The sequence below is a fragment of the Lipophrys pholis genome (assembly GCF_963383615.2).
Source record: "Lipophrys pholis genome assembly, chromosome: 2".
In the NCBI taxonomy this organism is placed as follows: Eukaryota; Metazoa; Chordata; class Actinopteri; order Blenniiformes; family Blenniidae; genus Lipophrys; species Lipophrys pholis.
This window is the reverse complement of record NC_137636.1, coordinates 24,201,208-24,225,088: the sequence shown is the minus strand read 5'-3', so window position 1 is coordinate 24,225,088 and position 23,881 is coordinate 24,201,208. Positions and strand designations below refer to the sequence as shown.

The 23,881-nt window shown below is 40.2% G+C and overlaps 2 protein-coding genes across 2 annotated transcripts in view; both read left to right on the top strand.

Moving 5' to 3' along the window:
* The window catches only part of tmc3 (transmembrane channel like 3), a gene marked incomplete at both ends in the record, with an annotated part of 29,410 nt that extends 17,494 nt beyond the window's left edge, over positions 1 to 11,916 (top strand). Inside the window, 10 exons of the mRNA XM_080458830.1 lie at positions 208 to 498; positions 1,008 to 1,136; positions 1,582 to 1,649; positions 2,020 to 2,148; positions 6,640 to 6,750; positions 7,651 to 7,776; positions 7,864 to 7,942; positions 8,859 to 8,901; positions 8,982 to 9,255; positions 11,025 to 11,916. Coding sequence (XP_080314956.1) covers positions 208 to 498; positions 1,008 to 1,136; positions 1,582 to 1,649; positions 2,020 to 2,148; positions 6,640 to 6,750; positions 7,651 to 7,776; positions 7,864 to 7,942; positions 8,859 to 8,901; positions 8,982 to 9,255; positions 11,025 to 11,916 — 2,142 coding nt within the window. The remainder of the gene's footprint in view (positions 1 to 207; positions 499 to 1,007; positions 1,137 to 1,581; positions 1,650 to 2,019; positions 2,149 to 6,639; positions 6,751 to 7,650; positions 7,777 to 7,863; positions 7,943 to 8,858; positions 8,902 to 8,981; positions 9,256 to 11,024) is intronic.
* A 1,127-nt stretch (positions 11,917 to 13,043) lies between these two features.
* stard5 (StAR related lipid transfer domain containing 5) lies at positions 13,044 to 21,961 on the top strand. The gene is made up of 6 exons (XM_080490911.1): positions 13,044 to 13,550; positions 15,504 to 15,553; positions 16,682 to 16,814; positions 17,571 to 17,688; positions 18,229 to 18,322; positions 19,886 to 21,961. Exons 1-6 carry the CDS (start codon positions 13,461 to 13,463, stop codon positions 20,034 to 20,036), a joined length of 636 nt encoding a protein of 211 aa, XP_080347037.1. The 5' UTR covers positions 13,044 to 13,460; the 3' UTR covers positions 20,037 to 21,961.
* The last annotated feature ends 1,920 nt before the right edge of the window (positions 21,962 to 23,881 follow it).

The window sequence follows — 23,881 nt, the reverse complement described above, 5'->3', positions numbered from 1 at the left end:
TGACTTCTTGGCATGAAAGTGTGGCATATATAGATTACGTGACTGTATGTTGCACCTTACATATCAATTCAAAGACGTTCCAGCAGGTGAGGTTGGAGCAAAAGTCTCAGTTACCCCCTTTTTTTTGAGTGAGACTAGTTAAATAATCCATTGAACTGGTATCACAAAGCACCGATATGGCTGGACTGTAGTGTTGATCTCCTCCAGGTCCCAGCGAGTCCAGCAAACTGGACTGACTCCAGCTCCTTCCTGGCCACCATCTCTCAGCCCGAGGTGGACAGCCTCTCCACTCTGGTGTCGGAGATCTCTATGTCCGGGCATCACAACAGCACCATGGCCACCATCACCACCGTGCTGGACGCCACCACCAACAGCAGCAGCGGTGGCGGCAGCAGCAGGAGCAGCAGCAGCTCCAGCTTGGTCTCCAACCAGACGGCTCTGTTTGAGAAGAACACCCGATCTCAGCAGGATCCGTGCTGGGAGACCTACGTCGGACAGGTTTCCACCTCTGACTCAAGCACTTGTTGTAGTTTTGTAGATTTTGTCCTGCGTTTCATTCAGCGGAAGGAGCTCTAAAGAAAATGGTTTAAAAAAAATGATATTACAGTATGAATCAATATATCAGTATAGACAAATATAGACAAAGAACAATGGCTAAATTTAGACTTGATACTTTTACATTACTGTTTTTATTCAGTGCACCATCAAAAAAGTACCTTGAAAGCAACCACGCATGACCTACATATTATTTCAGAGATGCTGAAAATGAATACTTTATCACAGTTATTGATTAAAAAGAAGTGAAACTAAACACAGCTCCAGTATGAACTGGTATATCCCAAAATTAAGTGAAATGCAAGTCATTGACTTCAGTACTTATTTACTGTATAGATCCCTCTTCATTTGATTAATTCATGTAATTCCATTAACTCTTCAGATAAGAGCCCATCACAATGAAAATGAGCACCCTAAATGGATTTGACGCCTGGGTGTGTGTGTTTGTCCAGGAGATGCTGAAGCTGTCCATCATTGACATGATCTTCACCGTGGCCAGCATCCTGCTGATCGACTTCATCAGAGGCCTGGTGGTTCGCTACCTGAGCGACTGCTGCTGTTGGGATTTAGAAAGCAAGTTTGTAAGTTGCTCTGTGTTGTAACCCTGTTAATCTGGTTGCGGCTGAATCCACAGGAGAGTAGATGTGTCAGAGACTAACATGTTAGTTCAATCTGCTTTCTATCTGTTATAAATGCTCCTCAAGACATTCTAATGTTTTCAACACAATGATATCATAGAGTGATCATCCAATGCATTGTAACTAATGAAAAATGAAGTGAGTTAAGCCATTCATCTGGTAAACTCATTTTAATTTATGTCGGACTGGCAAAATAGTGCCATAACAACCTTTAGACCCTTTTTCTTTGTTGTGGTAGCCATTTTCAAGGCAGCAACAGGGAGAGATTCCAGCTCTCTTCCTGTTACCAGAGAAAAAACTGTTCCGACACTGTTTGCCTCAGCTCCCAAACAGAACAAGGGGGGAAAAAAAAGTCATGTTTTTTTATGTATTTTTCTGTATTTTTCAGCCTGAATATGGAGAATTCAAAATAGCGGAGAATGTCTTGCATCTCATATATAACCAAGGAATGATCTGGTAAGTCTGACAAACTTTTTTTTTTTTTTTTTTTTTTAAATACCACCGGACCTGATCCTGTGCTAATGGTCTGTCTGGTCTCCAGGACCCCGTTTTAAAGGACTGTGGCCTTTTGGAGTCTCTCTATTCCACCTCTGTGGCTGGCTTCACAGTATTTTCTCAACCAATTTCCAACCCGTTGCCTTGCAGCAATAAACATAATGAAGTGAAACCAGGACCCAGTGAATGCTTTTTTTATGAGGCGTGACCCCGGTGGTTGGATGGGTGTGTGTGTGTGTGTGTGTGTGTGTGTGTGTGTGTGTGTGTGTGTGTGTGTGTGTGTGTGTGTGTTTGTGTGATACAGACGTTTCTCTGTTTCCTCCGCCGCCAGGATGGGAGCATTTTTCTCTCCATGTCTTCCCGCCTTCAACGTGCTGAAGCTGATCGGATTGATGTACCTGAGGAGCTGGGCCGTGCTCACCTGTAATGTTCCCCATCAGCAGGTCTTCAGAGCCTCCAGGTCTCTCTCTCTCTCACACACACACACACACACACACACACACACACACACACACACAGACACACAGACACACAGACACACAGACACACAGACACACACACACACACACACACACACACACACACCAGTATTTTTGTTTTCTCATTGATCTATTTCATTAAACCCGTCCATCACGACTAAAGGTTTAACTCTGACTTTGATTTAATTTCACCAAAAACTTAATCCCCAAATACATGAACACCATGGTATATTATGAACCACAAAAATGTACTTGGAGCCCTATTTCTGTTGTGTTTCCAGTTCTCAGATCCTCCAAAGAAAGAAGAACTATAAGACTAAACATGCATCCACAAGCCACTACATACACACACGGGTATTTCAGTTTTTTTTCTTTTACTTTTACTGCCTGCTAAACTCAAATAACCTCCATATGATGTTTACACAGCACCCAGTGCCCAAGTTAATCCTCAAACTGTGCAGGTGTGGCACTGTAACAATAACAAGGAAAGCTTATGTCACCACCACATTTACATTGTTTGGACAGACAGTCAAGGACAATAAATGATCAATAAAAGAGCAGCGTGAAGAGGTCACGGCTGAGCAGGCTCATTCAGAGTTGTCCCACATTTGGATAATCACAAGGGGAGAAATGTTGACCCATTGATATTAATCTTTTTTTTTTTTTTTTTAAAGGTGGTCAGAACCCTTGGCCCACACTGAGATGATCTGATGAGATTCTCCGTGGATTCGTCTGTGCATGCATGTTTTTTCTTTAGTTTTTCCCCAAAGTCACATGTTTTGGGTTAATGAGTGACTAAAAACAAGTGTAAGGTGTGTTTGTAGTCCTGTGATTTGCTGGCAGAGGTGGGACCTGTCAGCAGGATTCACCTAAACGCTCTTGTGATTCTACATCAGGAAATCACAATAGTTACAATAATTCTGATCATTGTTTTGTTCGCCCCAAAATAGAAAGGTGGACATTATACCCAAAGTCGTGATAAAATGTGCAAATCTTTTCTTGTACAGTGGCCAAAGAAAAGTTCAAATCTTTCTATTTTTCAATTGCATGAATTACATATTTGTAGTACTGAGCCACTTCGCTCCGATGATACTTATCTGACAAATCATTACAGTTTGTTTGTTTGTGTTTTTTTCTTATATTTATTATTCAATCATTCTGACCATGTGAAAACAATGGTATAAAACAAAATACAATCCCATACAAAAAAAAAATATATATATTTCAGTGGAGCAAATGCAACAACACTGAGACCCTGAAATCAGTGTGAGTAGACAAGTAGTCGCCTCACAGCCATGCTGTCAGGGTGAGTTTATAAAAATGATAATAAAATATAAAAATATGCATAATGCAACAGCTTTCGGAGACGTTTTTATGGACATTTCATTGTATTTTGCACCAGAATTTAGAAATAAAAATGGCTTCATGTTGAGATTCTTCTAATTTTCTGTAGTAATTGTTTGGTTTTGCAAAAATATAGACACGTATTCTACATATTTAAAAACCTCGATATAAAGAGCAAATTTAAAGACACAACTAGAAGAGTAAAATATTAGAGTCGCTATTATGGTATTATTGTTGTTTATTTTGTACTTTCAGCACAAACTGACCTTTCAAAGGGTTCACACTCATTTTCTCCCCTCCATATGTAGAAGCTCATGTTTGTATGTGTACAGTTTCTCACAATTTGTGCTCTGCCCTCTCTAATACATGTGATTCTCTATTTGATAAAGGTTATACTGCATTATTACACATCAGCAGCAGTTTCTTACTGGCTGTGTTTCCCAGCCCCTTTCCAAGCTCGGCTGCGATGTGTAGTTCCACAGAGAAGTACATGCATCTTACTTACATACATGCATATACATGAGCCCGAGGCGCTCAGCCAGCTCTGATTTATGTAACACGGCTGTGATCGCCTCTTTCAGTCCTTATCAGTCACTCCCAGATGTGGTGGAAAATTCAAGCAGCCACACACACACACACACACACACACACACACACACACACACACACACACACACACACACACACACACATACACACACACACACACACACACACACACACACACACACACACACACACACACACACACACACACACACACACACACAGAGCACTATTCAACCGAGAGGACATTTCATGTGACAGCCATTAAATTCAGTTCTGCTGGGGGAGAGTGGGTTTGATAGCGACATGTTGTTAATGGAGCAATAAGTAAGCCTCCTTTTTTACACCCCTGACTCATAATTACAGAGCACCTGTACACTTGAACGAGAAAAATGCAGACAATGTTTTCGTAGGTGGACTTTTGTCTCTTCACCATTAAGGTAGACCAGTCAGAGGAACTTCATTCATGAATATGTTTTCATGAGGAAAGCGCCTTTAAAGCAATGGTTGAGTTGTCCAAGAATTGCCTGTAATTTATATTAGCATGTTAATTATATCAGAATGCGGATAGACACAGTTTTTATATATATATATATATAAAATTTACTCCTAATGGTGACAAATCTTATAAAGAGACGGTTGAACCCGTGAAATTGTCCAATATTTCTCAAGTTCATTTATATTTGAAAGGTGACATCTTAAAAAAAAAAAAAAAAAAAAAAAAAAAGCAAAAAAAAAAAAAAGCTAATAATTGACTTTTACCACGTCATACTTGAACTTAGACAAGTTAAATAAATGTACTTGCAGTGCAGGATTTACACTGTGTGCTTGGTATAATTGAAACATTAAATCCACTGTGTTTCTTTGTTAAAGGTCTATATTGTTTGCTTTGGATGTAAAACAGAAGTGAGAAACATCTTGGCTCAGGAGAAATGTCTCCTTGTGTCCAGCAGCAGTTTAATTAGAACAAAAAGGGAAGAACTTTTCGTGTTAAAGAACAAAGCAGACACTGCAGCTCTGATCCACCTTAAAGACAGAATGCAGGAGCTTCGACTTTGAAATATGGAGCCTATAAATTCAACTCCTCACCCAGGTGTTATTTAACCTCTTTCTTTACTACTGTGTTGTTAGACATGAAACATTTCACTGTGACACTTGAGTAACTCTTAATAAAATGAACACCTGAGTAACTACTGACTGAGTGCAAACCTGGAAACTAATGTTAGTAGAGTCAGAGACACTATATACATAAAGACCACACACTGATCTTCATGGTGCACGTGCAAAAAGGTCAATGAGAGACCTTTTTCCAGAGATCAATATTTCATATTGTTACTCTGTAAGCTGGGGCACAACAACAAATCCATAAAGGTATTAAAAGTATTCAAATTGACAGTACAAATAAACAATGAAAACAATGATTTAATCAGAATAGAAGCTACAAACGGTCACATGTTAAAACTAAGGTGATTTATTTCATGGAAAATACTAGTTCAATGTAGAAAAGTCAGGCTGAATCAGCAAAAGGAAAGAAAACGTGACAATTTCACAGTAAGACTTCACTGGACAAGGATAATGAAATCATCCACTCATCATCTGTCGCTTTACTGAAGGGTAGTATATACCTGAATAGGTCATTATTCTATTACAGGGAAAACACACACGGTCATACTCACTGACATTCATAACTACTGGCCTTCTGGATTAATAAATATAGAAAAGTCTGTTATGTACACTTTCTAAACAGTTCAATGAATCTAGTTAAGTCGTTTTCTATTGGATGCTTGTGATTTTAGCGCAAAAACTATTATCAGAAGAGAAAATGCAATATTTTTTCTATTTCATCTATGGCAGGGATGTCAAACATGCAACTTGAAGCCAAAGCCCGGCCCACCAGAATATCACATTTGTGCAGGTTGAGCTCCAATAGTGTTGAAATGTAGAAATCGAAAAGTAACTGCTGAGTGTCCCACAGTTGTAATCGAAATGTAGAAACGATTGTTGGAAGATGTGAGGATGAGTTTGAGGAAACGTGCATGTTGAACGGTGCAGAAATCACGCGGCATGAGAGGTGACAAGCGGCGCTGCGACGCTGGCTGCCTCGGTGGGTTGGTGCGCTTTTCGCATCAACTGCCAAAAAGAATTTCGTTGTACCTGTGTTACAACGACAATAAAGATTATCTTGTTCTTATTCTAACAGGTTTTAATAAAAATGAAGAGAACTGCAAAGAGTACTCATTCAATTCCATCTGTTACTGGTAGAAATTGTGAAAACTGCAATAAATGCTAACTTTTTCAGAATGTACTTGCACTAAAACTTGGAGTCAACTTCATTTAATTGTTAATTGATTTTTGTCAGTATATATTTTCGGCCCATTAGAAGTCAAACTTGCCTGTATTTGTCCCCCTGAGTTTGACAAATTTGTTTTTTGGCTTCGTAGGTTTACAAGTTGAGGTTTTAATTTACATTCTATAAATTGTATATGACTTGGACGAAGCATGGTACCTTACATTGTTTAAAGCATGAACTTGTATATTAATGCAGTTTTAACATCTACATTATCTGTGCTCTGCTGTTTCAGATCAAACAATTTCTACCTGGCTATGCTGCTTTTCATGCTCTTTCTGTGTATGCTGCCCACCATCTTTGCCATCGTGAGATATCGACCGTCACAGCACTGTGGACCGTTCAGGTAAACCCGTTTTAGACTGCTTTAAAACGTCTTGACAAGGAAACCTCTTCCTTTTTTTTGAAGTCAAGGATCAGTAGCAGTTATGGTAGAGCAACTAGCTCAGATCACTACAACACATCATGCGCTCTGTTCTAAATGTGCGAATTAAAGTCCAGGTCACACAGACATGTCATACTTTTTATAATCACTGACTACAAATCCGAAATCAAATTAACAAAAATGTGTAAATTAGCAGACCCTGCAAATAATATGTATACTTACAATCCTTTTAAATTTTTATAGTGATTTAGAAGTTAATAGTGATCACTTTAAAGTTTCAGTAGAGCTTCATTGTACCTCATAGATGTAGTTATTATTCTATAAATTCAGCTTTAGGATTTTCTTTCAATGGAGCTCCTTGCTTACAGTCTTTTTTTACCTTCCACACAAATCAGAGGCTAAACTCTTTCAGTTCGATGTAGACAAAAATGCAGATTCTGACATGATTTTGACACAATTATCTGATGCTACGCCTTCAGAAAAACAAGATAAAGAAACCCACAGAAACAGTTTTTTACTTCTAAATTATATTTTAAATCCCCTTTGAGTATGAACGTAATAACCATGTTTACCTCATTGTCTGCGACTTGTGTTTCTTAGTTTGTATCTTTGTTATACACTTCATGGTTCAGGTACTGTTGATGAATTGAGTTTATCGAGTTTGGAAATGAAAACGTCAATATTTTCTGAACGGCCCGGAGAAGCGAGGCGTGAGGAGTCTGGATGAGCTGCATCATTCTGACAGATTTTACTACTGAAACCTGTAAACACGCCGTCTCAGTAATCCAACCTGCTGAAATTAAATGCACGAACGTGTATGAATGCGTGTGTTTAAATGTTGTTGTTTTGGGGTTTTTTCAGTGGCCAAGAGAAGATTTACGACATCATCTCTGAAACCGTGGCCAGTGACTTCCCGCTGTGGTTCAGCAAAGTGATGAGTTACATCACCAGCCCTGTCGTCGTGCTGCCGGGGCTGCTGCTGCTGTTGTAAGGCCGCACGCGTCACAGACGCAAGCACTATAATCCACCTGTCGTTGGGCCATTTTGACTTCCTGTATCGGATGTGTGTTTCAGCATGTCGATATACTACCTCCAGGCCATCGCCAGATCCCTCAAATTCACCAATAACCAGCTGAGGATGCAGCTCCAGACCGTGAGTTCTAGTATGGAATTATGGACTCTTGAGACCTCTGAGGTTGTGTTGTGTTGCAGATTCTTACACCCTACAGGAGCTCACCCTGAGCAGATATGCACAAATCTATACAGTTGCATATTTTTCTGCCTCGCAATCTATTTTAAAAACAAAACGTTCACTGCCCAAAAGACCTCATCCACTAACAGGTGACAGGACAAGGAGGTCATATCATTTCCGAGCGTTGAATAGTTACTAGTTGTTACTTACTTTCAACGTGTATTTAATTAAATATGAGTATTTTATTAGTTTTGTTGTCCATTTATAAGTCAGTATTTATTCAAATCAGTATTTAAGGCATTGGTTCTCAAACAAGGCTTACAGGCAGTGGCGGCTAAACAATAGAGGGCGCCCCCTCCCCCTGAGAATTTTGCAAATGTGTGCAGGTTTGTTAATGTTTAAAAATGCTCATATTTATTCATGACTGAAAATCTTAAGTGCTAAAAAAAGCGATTTATTTTGCACTTCTTTTTTTGAGGTTTCTTTCAACGAATCTAAGCAGGTGTTGTTTGAATATATACCTGATACCTGATATATCTTTTGTTTTCCCTAAACTCAAACTCACTGTCATTTCAAATAAACCAGCCCCAAAGCACATTCATTTTCTTGAAGGGAACTAATGAAGCATCTGCTTGTTTTTGTTTACAAGTATGTTCATAAAATAGTCTTAATAAGTGCTCTCTGTTCACTAACTGTTCAAAAGTACAACACTTGTCCTCACTGGGGGCCTCTCTCAATCTAAACAAAGGCAAGTTTGCTGTAATGTGGTTTATAAACACACTGTATTTAAATGAAGTTAACATTGGCTGCAATTAAATAATAATGAAGGGCCCGCCTAAGAAATTTAAAGGTGGATTTGTTTCTTCACGGGTGTTAGGAGCGTACAGATGACAAGAAGAAAGTCTTCCAGATGGCCGCAGGTAACGTTTCATTTGTCCTCCTCATTGTTGTCCATGATTTCATGCCGGGTGTTGACCTTGTGACTTTGTCCCTCCAACAGCGAGGCTGCAAGCACCCGAGGCCGCGGCCGAGAATACACCCGACCAGCAGGAGAGCGACGTCACCAGCCAGGACACGTCCACACACAGCCCGTCGCCCCACAGGAACGGCAGCGTCACGAACTTCCAGTCCCCCGTTCACCGAGGAAACAGCATCCGTACCATCGCCCAGTCGGCGTCCCGGCCCGACCTGAGCAGAGGAAGCGTGGCCGGTTCTGTGAGGAGTCCAGCCGTGACCGTCCTGCCAAAACACCGGCTGGAGCACATCCCCAACAGGTCTCACACACACTGTGACATCAGCCGGGCAAATCAGACCGACATTTAATGATACTACTGAACCGTAACGTGTGTTTTGAAGCTTAATTGACTATTGAGGAATATAACAGCACATGAATGTTTGATGATAGGTATAACCAAAAATTATTTTTAAAACACGGTCTTACAATATTAGGCTAACTGATTATCACATTTTTGTCTGCATTGGTCAACAAATTATGAATGAACATATTTTTTTCATACGTTTGAATAGATTATTTCTTATATGGTGACTTTATAGCGCTTTGTATTGTTCACCTTTAAATGAGGTCAATAGTGCAGCCTTTACTTAATTATAGCAACGTACCAAGACTTCTGACTAAACTATATTTTAATACGAGCACACTCATTAGTGCAAATACACTGTATTTCCTGTTCAAATAGTTCTATGTATTCAAATGCATTAGGCTGAAATGAGCAATGGTTCATAAGCTAAGCATTGAAAAGAGAATATACCCTCAATGCTTCAAAGAGTAAACTAATAGAAAAAGGTTTTGCCTCAGTATCAACAACAAACTGTGTGTCAGCAAAGCAGAGTAATCTAAATGTTGTTTCAGGTTTTTTTTTTTTTAAAGAGTTATTTTCTGTGGAAACAACTGGTTACTTGTAAGTTACTGGAATGGCTTCTGGTATGGAAATGTTTGAATTGAACCTCCTGGATACAGACTGTATGGGAATCATACAGTTTTGTTGGCATGTTTAAGACCAGGGGTGTCAAACTTGGAAGGTGCAAATGTTCGCTGGGATTACTTTGCAACTGACAAAGAAAAATCTGTACTTAAATAAAATAACTGTTACGAGTTAATCCTCGGGGGATTCAGAATGTTTTAGAAACTCAGATCTTTTTTTCCCTTCTTATTTCTGAAGATAAAGTTGGAGACTTGAATTATTTTCCTCGATTCCCTACATTTTATAACTCAAATTAAAGTTGGACTTCTGTATTTCTTCCCCTCAGAATTTCAGTATAGTCACATTTCTGATTTGGTTTTCTTAAAATGTTTACTTAGTTGTTTGAGAATAAAGTAGGGACACTGGATTGATTGATTCTTTTCTAATTCTGATTAAATGAGGATTATGAAGATGACGTGGGACTTTTTACTAATGTATTTTAGTTGATACAAGAGTTAGGCCTTTTTTCCTCGGAATGCTACAGAACAAAATGAGAATACTGGCAATACAGGAGTTTTTTTCTCAGAACTCAGACATTTAGGCAGGAATTTTGTCTTTTCCTACCCTCACCTTTCTCTGGATAAAGCAATGGAAACCTTGTCAAGACGTATTTGTTTTTTTGCACTGTCATGCACAATTCAATAAGCTCTAATTTGCTATTTCAGGCCAATAGTGATCAAACTGGACTGTACATAGCTTTGACACCCCTGATTTAGACCATTTTTTGGTCAGAGGTACAAAGAGTTCTCATTTTTTCCCCATGTATCTCTCCCCCCACTTCCCAATCACTATGAATGTTTGCTTCCATTCTGTCCGACTCATAAGTTGTATGTTGATGCAGACATTTCTCATTATTAATGCCTGCAATCCTAATATACCAGAGAAGCTCGTGAAAAACAACAGTAGCAGAAGCTAACTGCTTTCATTTTCATCTTTCATAACAGGCCTCCGCCGTTTCTTGGTGGTCCCAGTGGAGCCTGCAGATCCAAATCCTACCACCATATGGCATACAAACCCCCATCTCACTGTGTTGACAGCATCCACTCTGACCCATTGTACAGGAAGACCATACGATCCGTCCTTCCCCTGGAGGCCGCTGGGATCATCACGGCACAGAGTTACGGGGGACGGCGTGGTCACACCACGCGATACGTGATCGTCAACGAGCACGAGCCCAGGAAGAAGTTGCTGCGCTCCGCCACGCGGATCCCACGCCATTACCTCATGGAGGAGCCCGCAGAAATCCTGGAACTGTACCCGCGCAACATCAGACGCTACGCGGCGCGCCCCGCTCACCACCAGCCGCACCCTCACCGCTCCCACCAGTCACAGCAGCATCTGAGCGAAGAGGAGGAGGAGGAGGAGGAAGGTCAGGCGAGAGGGAGGAAGAGGGTGTCACTGGCGAAAGCCCACCGACCCCATTCCCTCTCTGACCTCCACCAGTCGACACAGTTTTTCATCGGCGACCGCGTAGAAAGCCACATGGCCTCAGCTAAAGACGATCACTCAGCTCGGGGAAGATATGGAGGTCAAGAAGATGACGAAGAGGAAGATGGCGAGGGAGAGAGGGACTGGGGTGACACCGGGCCGCAATCTCGGTCCCAGGCGAGTGGGAGAGCAGCTGACCCTGTCGTCGTGCGAGCCAAGCGTCACATCCATTCTCCAGCGGGACAGAGTCAGTCCCCAGGCAGGACCCGACACGTGGAGTCCTACGTGAAGCCTAAAGCCAGAGCAAAGCTGGAGACCCCTCTGACCGAGTCGGACTCGGCCTCCGTGGCTTCCAGCAGCGACCAGCAGAACAGCAGCACTGACCAGTACATCCAAGTCATCCACAACAAGGAACGATACCTCAAGTCTGAGGCCAGGCAAGGAAAGATGGCCAAAAAGAAATCAAAAACCAACTTTGATCTAAACAGTGCTGAGTCCAATGACCTGGTCTGCTCCAATGTTTGACATTCCTCCTGTATGTATTTACTGTTGAAGCGCTTCACTGGCAGAATTGTATAGATAGTGTATGCTACGAGTATTTATTGCATTGAAAGCACAAGTATACTTATGAATGTGATTTTATTTTTTGTTTGTGTATGTGGTGATGTATTTCAAACCGCCTTTTTGTTGACAATAAAACCATTTTGATTATTCCCCCTCCTGTAACCTCGTGAGCTGGAAGGATATATACAGTTTACATCATCACACAAGGTATATTTCAGCCATAATGAAGCATGTGGGCAGAAGCTTCAGTTAAAACTACATTTCCCAGGTGGTCTGTATGCAGGGGCGGACCAACTACAGGAAATAGTCATGGAGCCAATGCTTTTTGCTTCAAAATAAAAGTAATGTGATCCTTTAGGTTATTTAAGTGTTCCTTTTTCTTCAAGCAAGCAGTTCATTGCTAATTCCAACCCAAAACCAAAAGATAAGTGCAGTGATGCATTATTGATGTTATTCATTATTTTGGAATTCTGCCTTTGCCCCCTAGAACTCTGGAGAGTAAAATGGGAATTCTGGCTTTTTTCCACCTGAGTTCTGAAATTTTTTTTATCCAAGTAAGATTAAAGACAGAATTGTGCTTTTTATTTCCTCAGAATACAATTGGATTTCTGCCATTTTCTTCTGAGAATCAAGTTGAAATTCTGTTTTTATTTCTCCAGCAATTGTAGAGAATAAAGTGGGAAAGCAGTGCTGACTTCTTTTTTTACCAGACATCCTGCTTTTTCTGAATCAGGTTAAAATAATAATGCTGACATTTCCCCCTCAGATTTGTGAGGATACAGTTTGAGCCTTGACTTAATTCCCTAGATTCCTTACTTTTTCTGACTCAAATACGATCTGAATTGTGTCTATTTTCCCTCAGGATTTCAGTATGGTCAGAGTTCCGTGATTATTAACAAAGTTGGATTTCTTCCCTTTTTCACCCCCAAAAGTCAGATTAAAGTCTGAATTCTCCCTTTTTGCCTCAGACTCTCTGGACAATCCGATTTTTGTGATTATTTCATTATTCCCAGGCTAAAGTCGGAATTAAGGCATTTTAACACGGTTCACCGTTCATTTTCCGCGAGGGGCGATTTTCTTTTGAAAGCGCAGAGCGGAAGTTGATTTCTTGTCGCGGTGGCGTGACTTCTCTCGGTGCTCGGTGCCGCTCGCACTTCGGGGACTTCGTCGGACTATTTCTGGGTTTTAACGCGTCGGTCGTGTGAAATGTGCCGGTTGTCGCGGTGTCCAGGCCTCGGAGGATTCCCGGTGTGTGTCCGCGGCGACTGACAGCGGCCTTGGACGACGTGTTCCCTCCGCCGGTGGCGCTACTTTACCCCGCGATGCTGCGGTTCATTCATTGTGGCTAACGCTAGCTTCGCCTCACCTGAGTCCCGTCTGCCCGTTTTCATCCAAACGCAGCGTCGCTTCTCTCTCCAGCAGCCCCGCGTTCTCCTCCCCGGCGGCGGGAGACACCCGAGCAGGTGAGCGGCAGCCTCCGGGGACTTCTTCACCGGGACAGCGTCATGGATTACGAGCATAAAGCGAGCACCGTGGCGGACTGCCTGATGGGCTACAAGACGGACGAGTCCGGCTGGAAAGTCTGCAAAAAATCGGTAAATGTTGACTCTTAATCTCAGTCTGCAGCGTCATCAAATCACATCTGTCCCCTCAGCTGGATGGAGGATACAGGCCGCCCCGAAAACCTCTGGGAATTCCGACTTTTGTGCGTTCTCGGAATCTGGAGATTTACGTCGGAATTTTGCCTTTTCCCACCCACACGTTTCTACGGGTGGGAGTCAGATTTCTGATTTAATTTACTCTGACGTCTGACAACGACGTGGGAATACTGGCAATTTTCTTTCCTCAGAATTCCGACTTCCGATTCCAATTTCTGGGATTTAGGTTGAAATTCTGTCTTCTGATGTTCAAGAAGAAAGTGGGAATATTGGCAATTTTCTTCCACCAGAATCCCAACTTTTTTCTCGTAACTCCGAGATTCAGGTCGGAAATTCGGTATATTCCTATGGATAACGCAGCGTTTCTCACTTTGTTTTCTTAGAACGTTTCTTCAAATGTTTGGGAATAATGTGGGAATTTTCTTTCATCACCATTCTGCCTTTTCCCACCTTGGATTAATATTTCTAATTCTCATCGAAACGTGAAGTTTATGGTGAATATGGTGAGAGTAAAATTGGAATACCGAGTTTTTCCAACATTACTTGTTATCAGTCCGATACAAATCAGCATATTGTCTGTTTTTCCCAGGAATTCTGGAGAAAAATGTGAGAATTCTTGCAAAAAAAAAAGCCAGTATTCTCACTTTTTCCCAATTCACATTAGATTCATAATCCTCACTTTTTTTTCTCCTCAGAATATCACAAAACAGTCTGATTTCTGTTGTCGTCTTAGAATTCTGGGAATAAAGAATACTAGATTTCTTACTATTTCTAACTCAGGTTAAAGTTATTATTCCATCTTTTGCCCTCCGGATTCCCATAATACTGTCGGATTTTCTTCCTTTATCTCCGAATTTTCAGAATGAAGACGTTATCATTTTTTTCCCCCCAGATTTCAATTTCTGGATTCTGAGGGAAAAGTTGTAGTAAAAACAGACGACTGTATACATTAACATAAGTATTCGACTATGTATTCTCTTTGGTTTTGGAATGTCCCCGATCCTCTTCTGTAGCGCAGTTCTCTGGTGCTTCTGGGAGTTCTGCCTGGAAATGGGCCACGTGTTGTGGCCTACATTATGAACTGTACCTGACAGGAAGCAGTGAAGGGATTTGATTTAAGGTGCACTTCACTAATTCTGACCAGTAGTTTAGTAAAACAGGTGTTAAGACCTTTTTTTCCCCTCCACATTTTATCTCCGTTTAGCCTTGATAAGTGTCTGGAGTTTGAACTCATTAAACATTCTTTTGGACTTTTTAGAACTGAGCGTGCGTTGATGACCGTGCGTTCCCACATTCCTACTTCCGAGGAAAAAAATGTATCGGATAGCTTCCTGACAGAAAACTTCCCAGTGGGAAAGCTGGTCACTTCAGGGTGTTATGAGGAGACAGTTTGGTGTCGTATAACAGGAACATATGCCATATACCTTCACACACATTGCCGTGTTTTATTGGCTTTGTGTGAAGTTTTATCTATGATGTCATTACAGACCCTGAAAACCCAACTTTTGCTCTTTTTGTTGTTTTATAAGATAAGATAAGATATCCCTTTATTTATCTCGCATGTGGAGAAATTTGCAGTGGTACAGCAGGATAGTACAGAGAAAGAAGCACACATAGCAGGAACTAAAAAAGCAGATAAAAAATACAATATAACAGAAGAATATGCACACGGTGCCTATAAGTGTGGACATGTACAGAATATGGGAGTGGATGTATTTTACATAGTAAATACGTTCTTATAGATTATTGTAGTTATTGCACCACTTCTTGTCCAGTTGGAGTGGAGTGATGTATGTTTGTGGAGTTTCAGAGAAATGGAGCTTGTACTTGGACGGGTCACTGCAGCATTTCAAATGTAACCGCTTCCGAATTGTCTCCTTTCTCCAACAGAATGACGTGGTGGTGTCTTGGCGCCCTTCAGCAGAATTCCCAGGGAATGTGTGAGAAAACCTTTCCTCTTTTCGACCCGTTCTTGTGCAGCTGGAGCCCAACTCCTGCACACCTTTAACTCTTTTCCACGGGATACGTTTTACTCCTTTCCTGCACATTTTTTAAATCTATTTCCCCGCACACTATTTAACACGTTTTGCTCATTTACTGCACACTTTCATCCTACATCCCTGCACACTTTTCACTCATTTCCTGCACAGATTTAGCCTACGTGCTGCACAGTGTTGACGTGCTTCCAGCACACCTTTTGCCCATTTCCTGCACACTTTTCACTAACTTCCTGCACACTTTTGGCCTACTTCCTGCACACTTTTCACTAACTTCCTGCACACTTTTGGTCTACTTCATGCACACTTTTGGTCTACTTCCTGCACACTTTTCACTAACTTCCTGCACACTTTTGGCCTACTTCCTGCACACCTTTCACTAACTTCCTGCACACTTTTGGCCTACTTCCTGCACACTTTTCACTAACTTCCTGCACATTTTTGGTCTACTTCCTGCACACTTTTGGCCTACTTCCTGCACACTTTTCACTAACTTCCTGCACACTTTTCACTAACTTCCTGCACACTTTTGGCCTACTTCCTGCACACTTTTGGCCTACTTCCTGCACACTTTTCATTAACTTCCTGCACACTTTTCACTAACTTCCTGCACACTTTTGGTCTACTTCCTGCACACTTTTCACTAACTTCCTGCACACTTTTGGCCTACTTCCTGCACACGTTTGGCCTACTTCCTGCACACTTTTCATTAACTTCCTGCACACCTTTCACTAACTTCCTGCACACTTTTGGCCTACTTCCTGCACACTTTTCACTAACTTCCTGCACACTTGTGGCACGCTTCCTGCAGTGGCTCACCTCCTCCCTTCACCGAGTTTACTCTCAAAGTGTGGAGACATGCCGCTTAAACCACAAGCTGGGAAATCTAAAAGACAAGGAAGTACATCATAACTGTCATCCATGATTATTTGATCTGAAATTCCGAGGTCACTGACCACAGTAAGATTCCATCCATGTGCACGGTCGCCACTGATGAATGCGTTGATTTCATTTCCAGCCGGATCAAACTCGATTAATGGGCTCCCGTGTTGTTTGATGTGACTGTGGCAGGTATAAGGGGGAGGGGATTGTATGCGGCAGTCCTGACAAAGTGTGGGAGTGTCTGAAGCCGGTACCCAACGGGCTCCGAGTCAAGTGGGACAACAACGTCAAAAAGTTTGAGCTGCTGGAGCAAATCACAGAGGTGTGATATGTTGCACTCACATGTTCAAACCTTCCATTCAAATATCTTTTCTCACCATCATTATGTATTCTTTTTTTTTTTTTAGATTGTGCCTACATTTTCTTTCTTTCTTTCTTTCTTTTTTATTCCTATATGATCTCGCTAAAGCTCGATTTTAAAGCTGCATCGGGGTTTTTTTTTTTTATTTAAAGTTTTCTCACCACAATCCACAGTAACCTGTGTTGGTTCACACGCGCTCACATTCACACTATTTCCAGTCATCAGTTAACCTCACACTCGTGTTTAAGACCCGACGAAAGCCTGTGCTCGCCAAGGGGGAACATGCAAACTCTACAACAGGAAGTTCCCTCAAGCCGTAGTTGTATTGTCTTAATTATATTTAAGTTTTTTTTATTTCTTTGTGTTCTTTTGTGTTGTACTGATCTCTTGGTCAGGTCTCACCTTAAAAATTTTTTTTTATTTCATTTCAAATTACTTCCTTTTACAAGAGTATTTATATATTTATTTAGTTTTATTTAAGGTCAGATTTGAACCATGGACGTCTTTGCTGTGTGATGAACCACGACACCACCATGTGGGATCATTAAGCTTATCGCTAGTAAAATCTCATGACAGTGACGTAGTACTTAAAGAGCCCATGTTAAGGAGCAGGAGATTTTGAGACGGGGACCCCTGATGCAGCTTTAAGCGAGCGCCGATTCCCTCGTCGGCCTTTCCTGAACTCAGTCTGTGATTCGCTGCCGTTTTGTCTTCCAGGACGTCTCGATCTGCCGAACCGTCACGCCCTCAGCCGCTATGGGCATCATCGCTCCGCGAGACTTTGTAGATGTCATTTTAGTAAAGCAATACGAAGACGGCACCATTTCATCCAATGGTGGGTAACGGACCCCCTCGCTTCCTCTGCTGCTTGTATGTCAGGGAGTTCACTGTAGGGTGGGAATTGATTTAGCCGAGTTGGGGTTTAAGCTGTCTTGATTTTGTTTTGAAGTGTTTCTGTGTATAAATGCTGCGGGTCTGAATCGGTTCGTGGATAATGAAGACGACTACCTGATCAGCTATAAGCTGCCTGGGGGTCCTGTTCACACTACAACATTTTGAGTGAGAGAGTGTGAACCGTCAGTCACAGAAAACCCAACATTTTCCCAAATGCATGCTCAGTGTAAACGGTAAAAACTACGTGCAGAACTACGGTGGCAGTAAATACTGTTTTCGCACAAGTACGAGTACCATATATATATTTTTTTTTTATGAAAATTGGAAGTAAGCTGCATATTTTATGTCTTGTTGATGTAATTCTAAAAAAAACCTACTATAATAATGAAACCTAGTGTGAAAGACAGAAAGCTGTGCAGGTTTATCATCTTGATTTCATATGCAAAAAATAACAGGTGTGTGTGTGTGTGTTTGTTTTCAGCCTCCAATGTGACTCACCAGAGCTGTCCTCCTCAGTCCGGCTACGTCAGAGGCTTCAACCACCCATGTGGCTGCATCTGTGTGCCCATCTCAGGGTGAGAGAAGACGCCACAACTGAACCCGACCACTTTTTTTCTTTAGTTTCAACGGTTGCTGAGAGCGTTCTGTTAAATCTCAATCGCTCCGCTGTCACGTCGCTCATCCTGAAGCCTCCAACCTGTGTCAAAGCTTCTTTCGTGCCAGTGACAACCAATGTTGTAAAAGTGATCATTTTAAATGGAATAAAGGAAACGGTGTGATAACTTACCTGTAGTGTAAAAGGATATTTGAGCCGTTATCCTATAATCTAATGATTGGAGCATTAAAAAAATAAAAATAAAAAATCCATTCAAAACTGTAATAAGAGAAGCCAATAATATAATAATGCATAAATTAGACTGAATTTCTTGGAAACTGAAGCTTTGTCTGTAGGTTTTGTCCAGTTTCCTTGTCAAAAATTAGTCCAGCAGATGGGATAGACGTCTTATTCACGTGGTGAATCAGCAGCCTCCTGGACTTAAATCTGATCTAAACTGGCTCCTGTAAGTAGAAAGTATTTAGCTTAGATCTTATCAGGGCTGCACAATATAATCCAAATGTATTATCACTGTGTCAACGTGCACTATTGGCTTTACCAGTTCATGCTGTGGAAAATTCAAAATTTTAAATATGAAGTTAAATGTGACTAATTCTCTCTCATGGTACGATGAACTAAATGATAGATTTGAATCTACTGACAGAAGAGCGCCGTTATTTAAAAGAATAAATCTGAAGATCTCTTTGGTTTTCTTGTTCGTTGAGTTTTCTTATATTTCTACACATTTCATCCAATTTTCACCAAATGAATCACAGACTGTGACCTAATAAACAAACTCAAGTCATGAAACATAAAGCGCTGCATTCGATTTGCGGTATCGAGTCACGTTTGATGAGTAAACATGATAACGATAATACTTGAGACGTTAATTTGTTTGCTTTCAGATTTCAGTTCATGAGAGGAGCGGCGGCTTTGCTTTGTTGTGTTTGGTCATTTCACCTTCATGTTTGTGCTTCTGACTTCTGCACTCGGGCTAACCAGGTTTGAAAGAGTTAATGAATTGAAAAAATAAACATAAAATAATTGTTTTGAAACATTTGCAAGGGGGAAATTAAAAAAAAAAAAAACATTATGAATGGGCAAAGAAAAAATTGGGATGAAAAAAATTGAATGGAAAAAATAGGATAAACAACTGATAAAAATCTACTAATTAAAAAAATTTTTTTTAAAAAGTTGGATAGAAAAATGTTGATGGAAAAAAAATTGAATTAAAACATTGGATGAAAATGTTTGGGATTAAAAAAAAGTTTTTTTAATTGAATAGGATAAAAAAAAAACGGATTAAAAATTAGGATGAAAAAATGTTATTAAAAAAAATAAGGATAAAAGAAAATTTTCTAATAAAAATTAGATGAAAAATGGAAATTGTCATGTTTTCACATGTAAAATAGCGAGCACATTTTAGAACGTTTAGAAAATGAAGTTGACTGACGCTACGACCGTGTGGCCAACTGAGGAACTGCATTGTTTCCCAGCAACCGCAACACGAGGTCATTCTCTTTTCTTCCCATCCATCTCCCAGAGAGCCCAACAAGACCCAGGTGTTCAGCTTCTTCCAGACGGACCTGGGCGGCCTGCTCCCCCGCTCCGTGGTCGACTCCTTCTTCCCCTCCAGCATGGCGGAGTTCTACAGCAACCTGGCCAAGTCCGTCAAGTCCCTCAAAGACCTTTGACGAGCGTGCAGCCTCACTCGGTAAAATCCGTGTTCGTCCGTCCAGACGCAGTGTCACTCGCACTCGTCTGACCCCCAAGAGGCGCCTGACCCATAGCTAAAGAGAAATCATCACAATCTGCACCAACAGGCAAGTCTGCGTCACGTGGAGCTCTAAACTACAGCGGCGGTCGTGTTAGTCGAATATGTTTCATCACTGATTGAATATGTCCAACAATAACAGAGAAGTTAGAAGGCTGTATGTTTGACCCTCACAAGACAAACGCGAGCAGCTTTTTTTTTTTCTACAACGTAAACACGGTCAGCAGAGGAGGTCAGCTTTAATTTGAAAACCGAACAATTTGACAATTGCTTATTTGATATTGTTCGCGACAATGCTACACTTGCCGTACAGTTTTCTTTACTTTCGATGAGCGTAGTTGCGCATCGTTTTTGTGTTTTTGATTTCAGTTTTCAAAACATTAACCTGTGAACGTGAAACTCTCCTGAAAACGGTGTCGCTGCCTTGTTGGGTTACGAGTTGGCCCTCCTGTTTGTTGTAATGAAGCCACACGTGCACAGCAGCAGTGCCAAAAAAAAGCTGCGTTTTCCCCCCGTTTCCATGGCGATAAAGGTAGTTTTTTTTTATTATAATTTTTTTTTAATTTGCATTTTTTCCCCCATTCCCATGGAGATGGATTGTTTCCAAAAAGTTGTCGCACAATAGGCACCGTTGTCGTTTAAAAAGGCAACAAAGGTTTTGTTTTTACTTGGAAACAGGGAAGCGAGGCCCTAAACCTGAAGCGTTAGCTCCATAACACACGTACAGGACCTTTCCTGTAGTTAATTATCATGAATGAAATTCGTCCAGACTTTAGGCTTTTCTCTCTTCACGTACAGTTTGCAGTATAACTGTCTCGATTATTTCTTAAAAATCATGAAACGTTGGTTAAGTTAAGTTTAGGAGCCAAATCCCATATTAAACCTGTATAGTCAGTCAAAAAGTGATTTTATTTTATTTTTTCCCACCGATCACACCCTGAGTATGTCCAATACCTAACTGCTACCTGAAAGCCCCTCGCGGGGGTTGGCGGACCTCGGGTTGGGAGCCGCTGCGGTGGACTATCACCACGACGCTGCAGCCATATTTGATGAGGACGAGGGCTCGCATTCGATCCTAAACTTCCTTTACTTTTTTTTTTTTTTTTTTTTTTGAAACTAAAACTTCCTTCACATTCCCGCGGTCGGGAGCTTTTCTTTCCTTCAAAAATAGATGTCAGATCTATATTTGTACACGAGCTGAAAGGATGGATCCCCCCACCTCTTTTTTTTTTTTTTCCCCCAGGAAGTCGAGGCGTCCTCCTCCCACTGCGACCCACAGTGTGTACAGTAAACATGCATGTTGCATGGATTAATTTCCCCCTGCTGGTACCAGCCGGTCGCTTCGTACTGACTCACACCTCATATTTAGTCGTGTTGTACTTGAAATGCCATAGTTGAACTCATCCGTACACGGTTGCTGTCCTCTTCCATCACTGAAAACATTCACAGGATGACTCCCATGGCCTTTTTTTTGTTGTTGTTGTTGTTCTTCTTCTTCTTCTTCACAGCAAACAAAGGCAGCTTTTTCTTTCTCAGTTCAGGTGCTTTTTCTCTTTAGCAGTCTCTGAGTCAATAAGGGATTTTATTATTTTCGGTATAATCATGACAGTGACTTTTCTGGCTTCACTAAAAGTGGAAACCAGGTTGTTTTTTTTTCCTGTGCTTTTATTGGCTTTTCCTCAATGCAAAAGGGATTTAATGTAGAACTAAAAACAGCCGTCACATGTACTGTAGAGCCAGATTATGGAGAAAAATCGCCGCTCGGTGCACAAATAGTTTTAAAAATAGCTTAAAATATAAAAGAAACGGGAGACATTTCACTGCCACGTCTGTTCGTCTCTGTACAAAAAAAAAAACTCTTGCATGCTTGAATTTAATCAGTGCGAGCTTCACTCACACTAAAGACCGTAGACTTGTTTAAAATATACATTTTTAAAGAGCCACAAGGTGTCCAGAAGTGAGGAAGTAAAGGACCCTTCTAAAGACCGTACAGCACTTAAATGCATTAATGTGTATAAATTAAGGTTTTATTACTCACAGAGGAACCAAAGTGAACATGTGAAGTCAAGTGATTAGATATTTAACGTTGAACATATTAAAATTGAATATCAAGAAGGGAAAAAAAAAACAGGATTAGAACGGATCCGATAACCTGATTTAAATCCAATAATGTAGAAAAGCACAAATGTGGATGTTTATACCATCGAGTCTTTTTTTGTTCATAATTCCCCGTTTTTAATCCTCCACATACGAGATTTCTTAGTCAGTAATCTGTGTTTTATTGAAAGATTGTCATGAACTGCCTTTGATAGCGTTCACATTTAAAGAGTATTATTCAGAAGTGATGAGATTTACCACAGAATAACAGACGTTTGACAGATTACCTGAGATAATAGTGGAGTTGAAGTCATGAGACACAGTGGAAACTAAAAATTGTATCTAAAAAGTTGGAAATTTCTGTTGTTAGTACATATTTATCTCATCAATAAAAAAGAATCTGAGTTTGTATTTTGAACATGTACCTGTACATGTGTTTTAAGAAAATTGACATTTATATAAATATTCACAAAATCAGAAAACAAAACAAAAAAAAATTAAAAATCCATAATTAATTACAAATGAATATTTATCCCAAATAAGTTAATGTATTTGAAGATTTTTCTAGTTTTGTTTTTAAGTATTTCGGCTTAGAAACCCAGAAAGGACATCAAATATGTAATAAAAATAATAAATAAAGGCCTTAATCATCAATTTAAATTTAAAAAATGGCTGAAACTTATAGTAAAAACTTTAAATTCATAACGTAATTCAATTTACTAAAATTCTACGTCTAAATGAGATTTCCACCTTTTAATTTGAAGTCTAAATGTCGATATTATTTAAGGATTTAAAACTCTTGAGTACATGTCGACTCCCATCAGATCAGTTTGATTTCTTTATATAAAAAAAAAAGTATTTTTTGACTGATTTCTTTTGTTGTTTGATATTTTATTATTTTACTTTAAAGTCATTAAGACTCAAACAATCACAACACACCACTTAAGCCTGAAAAGCTGAAACATTCAGAAGTGTGTCCCAACGTTTTTTTTTTTTTGGGTTTTTTTTTATGTGATTTTAAATTTTTATGTAATTTTTCCAAAGAGAAACACTCGGTGGAATTAAAAAATCTGGTTGCTAAGTAACATGTTTGCCCATATTTGGTCAGATTTGTTCGATGGCAAATTCTTTCCTATAAAGATCTGGTAATCTGCAGGTAGCTTCCACGTTTCCCCTTTCAAATATACAGTATTCTCCAGACTACAAGTCACATCTGTCATAATATACGTCATGAAGAAGGAAAAACGTATATACAAGTTGACATGTTGTCAAAGACAATGTATTTATTTCTGGGAATTCGATGTAATCCGGTAGTAACGGAGGTTTTCCTGCAGTCTTGTAGCTGCTTTCTGCTGTCATACAGTGGCATCTAGTGGTCACACATGGAATGTTGTGATATCTAAATGGCTTCTTAGCCTAAATTTCATGAACAGCTGAACAGATAAAGAAAAAGTGACTTGTGGTCTTGGAAATACTGAACTTAAATTCCGTATTTATGCTTTTGATTTTGCTGTGTTTTCATTCAGGTTTCTTACATAATACTGGAGTTAAAAGGTTTATATGAGGGAAAATCCATGTACTGTAAGAATTTGAAGTTCTCTGAAAAAAAGTGATTTAATTTCCAGTGATAACGGAACGCTGTTTTGTTTTATTAACTCATTTGAAAAA